The 14,209-nt window shown below is 44.0% G+C and overlaps 1 protein-coding gene across 1 annotated transcript in view; it reads left to right on the top strand.

The window, feature by feature from the left end:
• The window catches only part of FASTKD2 (FAST kinase domains 2), an 87,673-nt gene that overhangs the window by 31,917 nt on the left and 41,547 nt on the right, over positions 1 to 14,209 (top strand). The window contains exon 3 of the mRNA XM_040441048.1: positions 3,121 to 3,224. Within this exon, the coding sequence (XP_040296982.1) occupies positions 3,121 to 3,224 (104 nt within the window). The remainder of the gene's footprint in view (positions 1 to 3,120; positions 3,225 to 14,209) is intronic.

The following is a 14,209-nucleotide window of genomic DNA, read 5'->3' as shown; positions in this document are numbered from 1 at the left end:
TTCCATCACAGGAGCTCAATACCGGAAAAGAACTGATCAGTTTTATCCTAATGCATTCTGAATGGAGAGCAATCCTTTCAGGATGCATCAGGATGTCTTCAATTCAGTCTTTTTGAATTTTCAGGGCGGAGATAATACCGCAGCATGCTGCGGTTTTATCTCAGTCCAAAATTCCAGAACACTTGCCGGATCCGGCCCCAAGTGTTCCAGCAAAACGGTTCCGGCATTGCGGTGTGCGCACACTCAGACCGAAAAAAAATAAATGCCGGATCCGTTTTCCGGATGACACCGGAAAGACGGATCCGGCATTTCAATAAATTTGGCATACGGATCAGGATCCTGATCCGTCTGACAAATGCCATCAGCTTGCGTCCGTATTGCCGGATCCAGCGGCAGTTCCAGCGACGGAACTGCCTGCCGGAATCCTCTGCCGCAAGTGTGAAAGTACCCTTAGACCATCATTAACTCCTAAAGTTCCTCAGGGGGATTTAAATTTAGTCCTAAAGGGGTTGACAAGATCACCTTTGGCTCCAATACTGGACATTTCCCTTTAAACATCTCTCCTTTAAAACATCCTGCTTAGCCATAACATTGGCTAGACGTCTGGGGGAAATACAGGCACTCTCATGCAGAGAACCTATTTTTCAATATTTGCTAACAGGATAGTGCTAAAATTAGACCCGGGTTCCTTCCAAAGGTAGTCTCTGACTTTATCGGGACCAAGAAATTGTCTTACTGTCATTTTATAGTGACCCACAAAACCCTACAGAAGGAAAATTCCATCTCTTAGATGTAAGGGAAACTATCATCCAGTACCTGGAAGCCACTAAGATCTTTAGGGAAGATGACAATCTGTTGATTCAGTTCATAGGTCACAATAAAGGGAAGAAGCTTTCCAAAGCATCCATAGGTTACTGGAATAAAACTTCCATATCCTGCTGCTAGGCTCTAATGGGTCTTACATGCCCTACGGAAATAAAAGCCCATTCCACCAGAGCGATGGCTTCTTCTTGAGCAGAAAAGGCTGGTGTATCTCTTGATAAAATATGAAGGGCACCTACATGGTCTAGTATAAATATGTTCATTAAACATTATCGAATAAATTTCTCTGCTTCTACAGATCTCACCTTAAGCCAGAAAATTCTGCAAGCAGTAGCCCCCTCTACTGTATAATCTGTTAGTTCTCATGTGTAAACTGTCATGGTGGATGAAATGGAAAATCGGAATTAGACTTACCGGTAATTCTGTTTCCTTGAATCCATCATGATGGCTCGTATATTCCCTCCCATTAACCATACCGATAATAAGTATAAAGTACCGTAATACAAAACAAAATTCTTCTTTTGAGTTTATTTACCTTTTGTTTATAGGGTTAAAAATTTGAAAGCACACACTTAGGTAATTGGTAAACACTGAAGGGTGAGAGTGGGTGGTGGCTTTTAAACTCTGTCTCTGTGTGTTCCTGCCCCTACAGAGTTCAAGGGGTCAATCTCATGTGTAAGCCGTCATGGTGGATTCAAGGAAACAGAATTACCGGTAAGTCTAATTCTGATTTTTGGCATTCCTCATATTAGTGATAGCGGTCACAGTTATGTAATACATATGTAATACACTTGCCCCACAGTCCTGATTGAGTCTTATGAACCTTGGTATAAGCTGTCAATGACCCGTTTACCTAAAACAATACAAGCAAATGAAATTGTTTTCCATATGGTAATTACACAGTCAAGTTATATTATGACCACCAGCTAATATCTATAAGGTCCTGGTAGGTTGTCACAGGTATCTGAAGCCATGCTGACTGCAGAGTATCTCACAGCTGCTGGAGGGTATATGGGGGAGGATACATAGAGAGAACACAACCACGGATGTGGTCCCACAGCTGCTCAACTGGGTTTAAGTCAGGGTAGTGCTTGGAAGTCTTGATCATGCTCTTCCAACTAACATAGGATATTTGTAGCCGTGTAACATGTCACATTGTCTTGCTGGAAGATCCCATCTGCCCCATGGAGGACAATCGGTATGTATGGGTGTACATGATTTGCAAGGATGGATTCATGCCCAAATTGGTAGATAATTCCTTCTACATGAACGAGTGGGCCCAGAGATTGGCACGAAAAAACGTTCGCAGAAGGCAACCCTTTGACTTGGCAACGTGACTTCCTGCATGAGCTACGTGCTGCCGACGTCAAAAGTAGTAAGTGGTCATAATAATATGACTCCACTGTGTGCGAGCAAACCGGAAAGCAGACTTCAGAGGTAGCTCAACTTTGAGATCTTTAGGCTCTGCTCTGTGGTCTACCTGTAGATCACAACTTAACGTGCTACTATTCTTTGGAAAAACTTTTAATATGTCATAGCAACATAAGAAATGTTTTGATTGGTGGATGTCTGAGACCCTTGCTGATTGCTAGAAAGAGGATAGAGAAGTCCTCACATAGTGCACTCTTTCTTTGGTGCAGGATATGGACTCTGAAAAGTCTATGAGCCCATCTTAATTTGTCTCATGCAGCGAGATGAGAAAGCATGATGTGTCCACACTTCTGTCTCCTCTTTCTAGCAGTTGGTGGTGGTGGTCTTAGCTTTCGGTTCCCAAGGTAGGGTGTGTTCACACAACGCGTCCACAGGATTTTCTGTAGTGGATGGGGAGAAAAACCACTGCTGCAAAAAAGGGCTGAAATGGACTGGTTTTCACAGTGGTATCACATAGGGTCCTCCGCATTGCAAAGGTAGAAAGCCACAAGTAAAACCAGCAGTATGAATCGACATGCGGCAGATTGCAAACGCACAGCGTGCTGATTCTGTACTATGTGGATTTGTCACACGTAAATACACAGCAGCAAATTGGCAGGGTTGCCACATGCAGGCATGCCCTAAGGATGCTAGTACAACTCAGATTTTAATCAGATTCCTGATAAACTTATGAAACTAAAAGTATATGGAAAGTATAAAAAAATAACTTTATTTTTTTGGTTTGTTTTTAAATCCTCCCCTGGTGTTAACTTTGAAACTGCATCAGAAAACCTAAGTCTGAACATGCACTGGCACCCTTATTGTGTTCACAATGTTTCACATGCCAATGATCTTTTCTTTCTTTCTTTTTTTTTCTTCTTTTTTTAGCAACGACTGAGCACATTAAAGGTAGAGGAAATTTCTATATTGGCCAAGGGTTTGAAAATGATGGAGAGTGACAAAAATGTGGATATTTTAAACTCTGGTCTCTGGTAAGTTTATTAACTGAATTCCCTGCCCCCATATGTACCCAGATGACACACATGATGATCCTAGTGTTCTGGCGTTTCTTTTTTTAAGCAAAGTTAGGGTTGAAGACTTCAACAGACCATATGTCTAACTAGTGACATCCCTACAGGCCTTTCAGTAGCTTCAGTGTCTGATCTCGACCAACTGATGGCATTAAGGGTCCATTCACATGTCCGCAAGTGTTTTGCGGTCCGCAAAATAAACACCGGCCATGTGCGTTCCACATTTTGCGGACAGCACATGGCCGGCACTTTAATAGAAATGTATTTTCTTGTCTGTGTCTGTGGACAAGAATAGGACATGTTGTTCTATTTTTTGTGGTGCGGATGCGGACAGCACACTATATGCTGTCCGCATCTTTTCCGGCCCCGTTGCAAATGAATCGGTCCGGATCTGTTCCGCAACGTTGCGGAATGGATCCAGATCCATTTTGCGGACATGTGAATGGACCCTTAGAAGAAGCCATCCTAGAGACAGCCCTTGTTTTTAAAGGGTAACTGTCATATTTTTATTTATTTATTTGCTAGTTTATTAGCGCTAGAGTTTATTATACCTGAGTTAGTCTGTCAATGATTGTCAAAAGATCTCCAATTACCTTCAAATAACAGCTTTCATTAATGTCTCCTGTCCCTTTCCACTGCTCCCTTTAAAAGACAGTTGCTAGGGCTCATCTGTCTCCTGCTAAGAAGACCGGAAGATGGAGGGGCGGTCCTTCACACTGAGTGTCTCTCAGTAATCCAGTCTGATTGGCTGGCAGGGAGCTGCTGGCTACAGCAAGTGTGTATAGGAAGTGAGGGAAAGCAGTTTTGGCCTCAGAGAACTGGCAGAGGAGCCATCTTGAGAAGGTCCTCATATTGTAAATGTTTAAACAGCCATAACTAAGGTAAAAACTCAAGGAAAACAGTGGTATGTGAAGAAACTAAAGATTGCTTTATGCATAATGCTGCTGCTGCAGTAACATATGCTAAATTTTTTTTTTTTTTTTTTAATGAAAACATGACAGTTACCCTTTAAAGGAGTTGGCCAGTTTATAATATGTCTATGCTGTTAAGAAATAAAAAGTATCAAGTAGCATTCGTGTCAGTTTCCATTTATAATGGAGATATGATAAATCCATTTTTTAAAGAAAACCTGTCATCAAACAATGCAGTGCAATCTGAGAGCACAATGTTGTAGAGCAGAAGTAGCTGAGCAGATTGATATACCGTTTATTATCTAGGATTGAGTAAAACCTATAATTTATACACACAATGCTATCGGTCACTGGTAACCCCTCCCTCCTGTACCGATAGGGATTCACAGGAGGTGAAAAAAAGCAGAGATATGAATGTATAAATTATGGGTTTTGCTGACTCTTTCCCTACAAAACTATATGAATATTGAGAGATATATATATATATATATATATATATATATATATATATATATATATATATATAAAAATAATGGTGGTACCGAGCAAACGTAAAGAGGGTGCGATGTCCCAGGGCATGTGTCCAGAGCAAATGTGATTAAAAAAGGAAGCAACTTTTCGGCTCAACAATAGAGCCTTTCTCCACCTTTTAATGTGACCTATAAACTGTACCACTCAATTGAAAAACAAACTGAAATCTTTTAGGTGGAGGGAAGAAAAAAAACAAAAAATAATGTAACTGGGGATGTAGCTGTGTTCAGAATTAAGCAATCACATTCAAAATCATGTTAAATAGGATTCAGCATACACCTGCCATCATTTAATGTGCCTCTGATTAACTCCAAATAAAGTTCAGCTGCTCTAGTTGGTCTTAACTGAAATTTTCTTAGTAGGATCCCACAGCAAAAGCCATGGTCCACAGAGAGCTTCCAAAGCATCAGAGGGATCTCATTGTTAAAAGGTATCAGTCAGGAGAAGGGTACAAAAGAATTTCCAAGGCATTAGATATACCATGGAACACAGTGAAGACTGTTATCATTAAGTGGAGAAAATATGGCACAACAGTGACATTACCAAGAACTGGACGTCCCTCCAAAATTGATGAAAAGACGAGAAGAAAACTGGTCTGTGAGGCTACCAAGTGGCCTACAACAACATTAAAGAAGCTGCAGGAATATCTGGCAAGTACTGGCTGTGTGGTACATGTGACAACAATCTCCCGTATTCTTCATATGTCTGGGCTATGGGGTAGAGTGGCAAGACGAAAGGCTTTTCTTACGAAGAAAAACATCCAAGACGGGCTACATTTTGCAAAATCACACCTGAAGTCTCCCAAAAGCATGTGGGGAAAGGTGTTATGGTCTGATGAAACCAAGGTTGAACTTTTTGGCCATAATTCTAAAAGATATGTTTGGCGCAAAAACAACACTGCACATCACCAAAAGAACTCCATACCGACAGTGAAGCATGGTGGTGACAGCATCATGCTTTGGGGATGTTTTTGTTTAGCTTAAACTGGGGCCTTAGTTAAAGGGAACCTGTCACCAGTTTTATGGTGTCCTAACTAAGGGCAACATAAATAAGTGACTGATTCTCTTAGCAAAATGTTGGGTCACTTTCTTTAATTGACCCAGTCAATCTGCCAAAATCTTGTATTGAAAAGCTCCAGCTGATGATGATGAGTCATGAATATTCATGAGCTCCTGACTCTTCCCGCCCACCTGCTGCTGAATGACAGTTTTTTTTCCATATGAATCAGCAGCAGGTGGGCAGGGGAGTGGCTATAGCTCTGAATTAAATATACGCTGGACTCAATGACATCACGCTGGACTCAAATCGGCTCATTAGCATGCGGCATCTTTGTGTGTATATTATGAGGTAACCATCTGTCACACCAGTAAGTGAATACATCTAAGGCACTTTTTAATAGGTAATGATTGTATATAATTAGTTAGATTATAATCAAATATCCACATGACAGGTTCCCTTTAAGCTAGAGGAAATTATGAAAAGTTCCAAATTCCAGTCAATATTGGCACAAAACCTTCAGGCTTCTGCTAGAAAGCTGAACATGAAGAGGAACTTCATCTTTCAGCATGACAGCGACCCAAAGCATACATCCAAATCAACAAAGGAATGGCTTCACCAGAAGAAGATTAAAGTTTTGGAATGGCCCAGCCAGAGCCCAGACCTGAATACGATTGAAAATCTGTGGGATGATCTGAAGAGGGCTGTGCACAGGAGATGCCCTCGCAATCTGACATATTTGGAGTGTTTCTGGGTGAGAGAAATATCTCGGCAAAAGACAACTTTTCCCATTTTTTTTTTTATACAAAGTTGGCATTTGACCAAGATATTTATCTCACCCAGCATGGGTATATGTAAAATGACACCCCAAAACACATTCCCCAACTTCTCCTGAATACAGAGATACCAGATGTGTGACACTTTTTTGCAGCCTAGGTGGGCAAAGGGGCCCACATTCCAAAGAGCACCTTTCGGATTTCACTGGTCATTTTTTACAGAATTTGATTTCAAACTCCTTACCACACATTTGGGCCCCTAGAATGCCAGGGCAGTATAACTACCCCACAAGTGACACCATTTTGGAAAGAAGACACCCCAAGGTATTCGCTGATGGGCATAGTGAGTTCATAGAAGTTTTTATTTTTTGTCACAAGTTAGTGGAATATGAGACTTTGTAAGAAAAAATAAATAAAAAAAATCATAATTTTCCGCTAACTTGTGACAAAAAATAAAAATTTCTATGAACTCACTATGCCCATCAGCGAATACCTTAGGGTGTCTACTTTCAGAAATGGGGTAATTTGTGGGGTGTTTGTACTGTCTGGGCATTGTAGAACCTCAGGAAACATGACAGGTGCTCAGAAAGTCAGAGCTGCTTCAAAAAGCGGAAATTCACATTTTTGTACCATAGTTTGTAAACGCTATAACTTTTACCCAAACCATTTTTTTTTTTTACCCAAAATTTTTTTTTTTTATCAAAGACATGTAGAACAATAAATTTAGAGCAAAATTTATATATGGATGTCGTTTTTTTTTGCAAAATTTTACAACTGAAAGTGAAAAATGTCATTTTTTTGCAAAAAAATCGTTAAATTTCGATTAATAACAAAAAAAGTAAAAATGTCAGCAGCAATGAAATACCACCAAATGAAAGCTCTATTAGTGAGAAGAAAAGGAGGTAAAATTCATTTGGGTGGTAAGTTGCAAGTGTAGGTCAGAAGTGTAAAAAGTGGCCTGGTCTTTCAGGGTGTTTAAAGGGTTTCTGTCACCCCATTAAACCGTTTTTTCTTTTTTTTTCTTTACTAATAATCCCTATAGTGCGATCTCATGATACATAAGCAAATTAATCATTTTTGGTTCAGTAGAATTTGCTAAAAATCGATTTTTAAAATATGCTAATTACCTTGCTATCAGCAAGTAGGGCGGCTACTTGCTGGTAGCAGCCGCATCCTCCGATGGTAATGACGCCCCCTCGGCATGCTGATTGACAGGGCCAGGGAAGGGAATCGTTCTCTGCTGGCGCTGTTAGAATTTGAAATCTCGCGCCTGCGCCGTACCTGTCTTCAATCGGCGCAGGCGCACTGAGAGGCGGCCGCTCGCTCGACCGCTCCATCCTCAATGCGCCTGCGTCGATGACTTCATCAAGTACACCCGGAAGAGAAGACGCCGGCATCGCTGGAAGGAGACGGAGAGTCTGGTGATGTCGCTGGATGCTCGAATCAGGTAAGTATGTACATAATAAGCATGTTGCCACAAAAACCACCAACGAAATGGGAATAAATAATTTTATAAAAATGACAGTTATTAACACTATACCACCAACGATTATTAATAATAAATCTCTTCCGGGTGTACTTGATGACGTCATCGACGCAGGCGCATTGAGGATGGAGCGGTCGAGAGAGCGGCCGCCTCTCAGTGCGCCTGCGCCGATTGAAGACAGGTACGGCGCAGGCGCGAGATTTCAAATTCTAACAGCGCCAGCAGAGAACGATTCCCTTCCCTGGCCCTGTCAATCAGCATGCCGAGGGGGCGTCATTACCATCGGAGGATGCGGCTGCTACCAGCAAGTAGCCGCCCTACTTGCTGGTAGCAAGGTAATTAGCATATTTTAAAAATCGATTTTTAGCAAATTCTACTGAACCAAAATGATTAATTTGCTTATGTATCATGAGATCGCACTATAGGGATTATTAGTAAAGAAAAAAAAAAAACGGTTTAATGGGGTGACAGAAACCCTTTAAGCACTGGGGTCTGAGGTGGTTAAGGGTGTGCACACTTATGCAACCATATTATTTTATTTTTATATTTTTTTTTCTTCCCTCCGCCTAAAAGATTTTAGTTTGTTTTTCAATTGAGTTGTACAGTTTATAGGTCACATTAAAGGTGGAAAAAGTGGTAGAGGCAAGGAAGGGGTGGATAGTTCGGTCCACACCCCTATTCCACCACAGGCGAGACCAGCTGGAAGTAATCGGGCTGGCACAAAGCACCTCCCCGGGTGTCAGCAAAGGGGGAGTGTGTTACCTGTGGACAGAGGCCTGGAGGCTCCGTCAGTGTGGTCCAAGCCAGGAGGGCTGAGAGACCACGATTCCCCAAGAGACACTGGACTGGAAACAGTGGGGCGTACTGTGCTCTGTACAGCCAGGAGGCTGTGGGACATTGGCTCAGAAAGCCGCACGTGTTCACAGGGTGTGAACAGGGACTTAGGTGAGTCAGGGATCTGTTTGTGTAGTTAGAGCCCAGCCGGGCGAGTGTTTATTATTTTGTATTATTGTTTATGTTTATGCGGATGTGCCGCAATAAAGCACAGTGTTTGGATCTTAAACTTGGTGTCCTGAAGATATCTGTGAGAATGACCCCCGAAAGAGAGCTGATCCCCCTACAATTGGTGTCGGATGCGGGCAAGTTGTCCATGAGAGAAGGGCAACGGTCGGTTGCTAGGGGCAACGACGAGAAAGAGCAGGTGCTGCTGAATCCTGCTGTGCTTAAGTTAAAGGGCCGGAAACCTGTTTGTTCGGTGGAGCAGGTGCTGCTCATGCTTTTGTGGAATTTTTTGCTGTAGTGCAAGTAAAACTGCAGTGAATTAAAGGGCCAGTAGCCCAGCAAAAGTGGACTCTCTGCTGAAAGTTTTTCCTGCTACGTTTGTTGCCATGGGTCTCGGGGAAGAATACGTCCGACGGACGTGGGAGATTAAACGGCAGGAAAAACTAGTCAAACAGATGGGTTTGTAACCCAAGTGAGTTGGCGAAATTTGATGCTGAGCGAGAGGCTCTGGAGGCGCAGCTGCAGCTACCCCTGAATAGAGGGTCCTCAACGCTGTATGGACCCTGCACAAAGTTCCCAGAGGTCGGCAGTGTACTGGGAGCGCCGGAGAAAAAACAAAGATTTGCCGTTGCCACGGCAACCGTCGGGAAGATAAAGAGGGGGAGAGTGGTTCAGCTCTCAGGAAGTCGAGTGTTCCCTACCGGTGGAGACAGAGTCCTAGAAAGGATGTGCCGAGGATCTGCGAGGTGGTTGCTAAGGGCGACCAACCACAACAGCGTGCAGCTGTCCAGCAGTTATGGAGCGAAGCAAGTGGCTCATATTCTGCGGCTGGAGTATCCTTGGCTCCCGGACTGCTAAACCCGTGACATCGCTGGGTAAGATTGTTCCTGTTATTAATTATGTGGCAGACCCAGTGACAGTAAGCCGGCGGCAGTTGATACCTGTCGGGCCAGTAGGTGATAAGTCGCAGAGGCAAGAAACTATTGCGATAATGTGTGATAACATGGAAAAACCAGTGTCTGAACAGGCGGGTAAGCTTCTTGTGATTGCTCACTCGCAGGAATCTGCAGGGGAGAATATTCTTGTGTTACCCAAAATGCCCGGAATCAAGGCTAGACATGGGATGACAAGGATCCAGGATCCCATGCTAGCCCGGGTAAGAGGTGGCACAATATTGAAACCTGAGACTGGTAAAATAATAAAGGTGCTGGACAGTCATGCGGATAAGGACTATCCGCTGATTTTTCACTGAGCGTGAGACTCCAATGAGAACAGGGACTTATGAACTGGATGTTACAGATACACTCATGCATGAGGGAGTGTTGGGGTGTAATTTTCCCTTATGCTGGGAGTTGTGGAGTAATGGAGACACTTCTGCAGAGAGTGCAAAAACTCCTGCAGAACTTGTACCTGTCCCTTTAAGTGAACGTGTAAGGGAAAGGACCATTGAAAACAGTGATGTAGTTGAAGTGAAAAATGAAAATGTGAGGTCATGTCAAGTATATGATGATGACATGCCTTTTCCCTTTCAGGATGTGATCAGGAGAGAAGTGCCCCCTCCTGATAAAAATATATGTGATACAAAAATGCTGGTTAATGTTGTGAGCCCAGAAGGTGTACCAGAGGTGGATATGCAGTACCCACAGGGTTTTATGGTTGCTGGGGAAGTGTCCAATGTGGGGATTAGCGCATTGGTGCCCCTAGAGGTCAGAACTGATAATGATGACACAAGTAATATAAGTGACGCATGTGCCGTGGCCGATAGCAACTTAGAGAGAGAGGCTGCCTTGTCGAGGTCTTGCCAAATTGACGTAGTTACGGGTAGCAACCAGACGATAATTGTACCTGACGTGACTAGAGTTGAGTGGGGAGACGCCAGCCTAGTGTCTGAGACCCATATTCGGGCAGCGGTAGATGACCTGACCTGTCAGTACAGCTGCAATCAGGAAGATGGATTTCTCTCTCTCCACACAGTCCCTAGATACGATAGAGAAGGAACAGAAGTTTGGCTAGCTCCTGGCTGAAGAGAAATAAATATCGGCTCGGTATGCCGAAGAACGTGAAGAAGCACTTGGGGAGCATGCTGAATTTGAGAGGCTAAAAAAGCAACTCACAGCTGAGATAGATGATCTTGTGAGCTCAAAGGATGACGTCGGGAAGAACGTCTATGAGTTGGAGAAGTCTAAGTTAGAGCCTATTAAGAATGGGTCTGGAGATAGTGGCACTGCGGTGCTGGCTGTGGCAGAGAAGATGGAAGATGCTTCTGCTGAACCAGTTGATGGGGCTGATGTGGATGCCGTAGGCCACAGACCCGTGGTAGAGTGTAGCCCAGGCCGGGAAGACGTTCCCTCTGCCTACAAGGCCTTCCAAATAGCCAGCAGCCTGCTGGGGAAGAAGTACGAGGAGGTGAACGATCAGTTTTTGGGTCCGGGCTATTACGGTGGGCTGTCTCTCCTGACTCCTCCCCAAAAGGAGACCAGTGTCCTGGGTGAGCCTCTGGAGAAAACGCCAGAAGACGAGGAGTATGCTAAAGACCCCGATGCCTTCTGCCTCGATGAGAAAGAGGGGGAGGGGTTAAGAGGGCAAGCGTATGGTGCCATGTTTGAGAAGGCTCTCAAAGAGACTGGAGACTCCGAGAAGACAAAGCTGAAGAAGTTAAGGCCGATGTGTTGGTTGACATGAAGTCCCCAGGTGCTGCAGAGACCAAAGCTAAGACAAAGGGAGCGGCAGCCGAAGTGGAAAAAGCCACAAAAAAAGCAGAGGTCTCTAAAAACGGCCACCATAGTTGGGGGTAACTACTGATGGAAAGAAGGAAGAAGTGACCCAGATGCATGTAAAAGAAGCGAGCAGGGGCAGGCATGCTCTGCTGAAGGAGCCCTGCAAAGCAAAGGAGAAAGTGTTGGGACAGGACCATGACTGGGAACAGTGCAGTCAAGAACTGCAGCAGTCGAAGAAAGGACATGAGGCGCATTTGCGGGAGCCAGAGGATCAAAAAAGAGAGAGATCAAAGAGTGCGAGAGCGCATCATTATCACCCGCGAAAGAGTAGGAAAAGAGTACCTGGCCATGAGATGGGCACATGAGGCCTTTAGGCAGTTTAGACTGGGCAAGATGTTAGTTTTGGTGATAAACCAAGCTCTGCTGGCGTGGGTCTGGCAGAACAAAGGGAAGGTACGTGTCACTGAGGTTCCTGGCCTCGGTGAAATAAGAATCAGTAATTTTCTGTGTTAGCGGCAGCTAGTGCTCGCTGACACTGTGTTACTTAGTGTGGCTGTAAAGCCAATCTGGGCCGGTTCTTATTGGGAGCAGCCAAAGAGCAGGGTGGGTGGCTGTTCCCCACGTCCAGGACAGGTGGATGCCCTCTCACCAGCCTCCTGTAGTTATGCAGGTGTTCACCCTCACGGGCTTGAACAAGGGGGGGGGGGGGGTGTATGTGAGAAAGTGACAGGTCTCACGCAGGGTAGAGGCAAGGAAGGGGTGGATAGTTTGGTCCACACCCCTATTCCACTACAGGCGAGACCAGCTGGAAGTAATCAGGCTGGCACAAAGCACCTCTCAGGGTGTCAGCAAGGGGGGAGTGTGTTACCTGTGGACAGAGGCCTGGAGGCTCTGTCAGTGTGGTCCAAGCCAGGAGGGCTGAGACCACGATTCCCCAAGAGACACTGGACTGGAGACAGTGGGCGTACTGTGCTCTGTACAGCCAGGAGGCTGTGGGACATTGGCTCAGAAAGCCGCACGTGTTCACAGGGTGTTAACAGGGACTTAGGTGAGTCAGGGATCTGTTTGTGTAGTTAGAGCCCAGCCGGGCGAGTGTTTATTATTTTGTATCATTGTTTGTTTATGCGGATGTGCCGCAATAAAGCACCGTGTTTGGATCTTAAACTTGGTGTCCTGAAGATATCTGTGAGAATGACCCCCGAAAGAGAGTGATCCCCCTACTATATATATATATATATATATATATATATATATATATATATATATATATATATATATATATATATATATATATATATATACAGTTGTGTTCAAAATTATTCAACCCCCAATGCTGTAAAGGGTTTTAGGGAATTTAGTGCACATTTGTAATTGTGTTCAGAATGAAATCTTACAAGGACTTTTTAAAGAACCAAATGCAACTAAAATGACATCAATTGTTTTTGTAATACAGTATTAAATGTTTTTTTTGTGATTTCTTCATTGACACAATTATTCAACCCCTTAAAGACTACCACTCGTAAGAACAGAGGTTCATTCAAGTGTTTTCGATCAGGTATTGAAAACACCTGTGGATGTCAAGGAGCAGCAATCAAGCATAATAAGCACCAATTAGGCAGGTTTAAAAGGACTGTGATACTCAGCTCCTTCTAGACATTTACTGGTGTGTTTACAAACATGGTGAAGTCAAGAGAATGGTCCAGGAAGACAAGAGAAGAGGTGATTTCTCTTCACAGGAAGGGCAATGGCTATAAGAAGATTGCAAAGATGTTAAACATACCAAGAGACACCATAGGAAGCATCATTCGCAAATTCAAGGCAAAGGGCACTGTTGAAACGATACCTGGTCGTGGCAGAAAGAAGATGCTGACTTTGACTGCTATGCGCTACCTGAAGCGCAAAGTGGAGAAAAGTCCCCGTGTGACTGCTGAGGAACTGAAAAAAGATTTGTCAGATGTGGGTACTGAAGTTTCAGCTCAGACAATAAGGCGCACACTGCGTAATGAAGGCCTCCATGCCAGAACTCCCAGGCGCACCCCCTTGCTGTCTCCAAAGAATAAGAAGAGTCGACTGCAGTATGCCAAGTCATGTGGACAAACCACAAAAGTGTTCTGTGGACTGATGAAACAAAATTAGAACTGTTTGGGCCCATGGATAAACGCTATGTTTGGAGGAGGAAGAACAAGGCCTATGAAGAAAAGAACACCTTGCCTACTGTGAAGCATGGCGTGGGGTCAATCATGCTTTGGGGAGGTTTTGCTTCTACAGGTACAGGGAAGCTTCAGCGTGTGCAAGGTACCATGAATTCTCTTCAGTACCAGGAGATATTGGATGAAAATGTGATGCAGTCCGTCACAAACCTGAGGCTTGGGAGACGTTGGACCTTTCAACAGGACAATGATCCCAAGCATACCTCCAAGTCCACTAGAGCATGGTTGCAGATTAAAGGCTGGAACATTTTGAAGTGGCCATCGCAGTCACCAGACTTAAATCCGATTGAGAACCTCTGGTGGGACTTAAAGAAAGC

This window comes from Bufo bufo, chromosome 7, assembly GCF_905171765.1.
Source record: "Bufo bufo chromosome 7, aBufBuf1.1, whole genome shotgun sequence".
Taxonomy (NCBI): Eukaryota; Metazoa; Chordata; class Amphibia; order Anura; family Bufonidae; genus Bufo; species Bufo bufo.
This window is presented reverse-complemented; position numbering and strand designations above follow the sequence as displayed.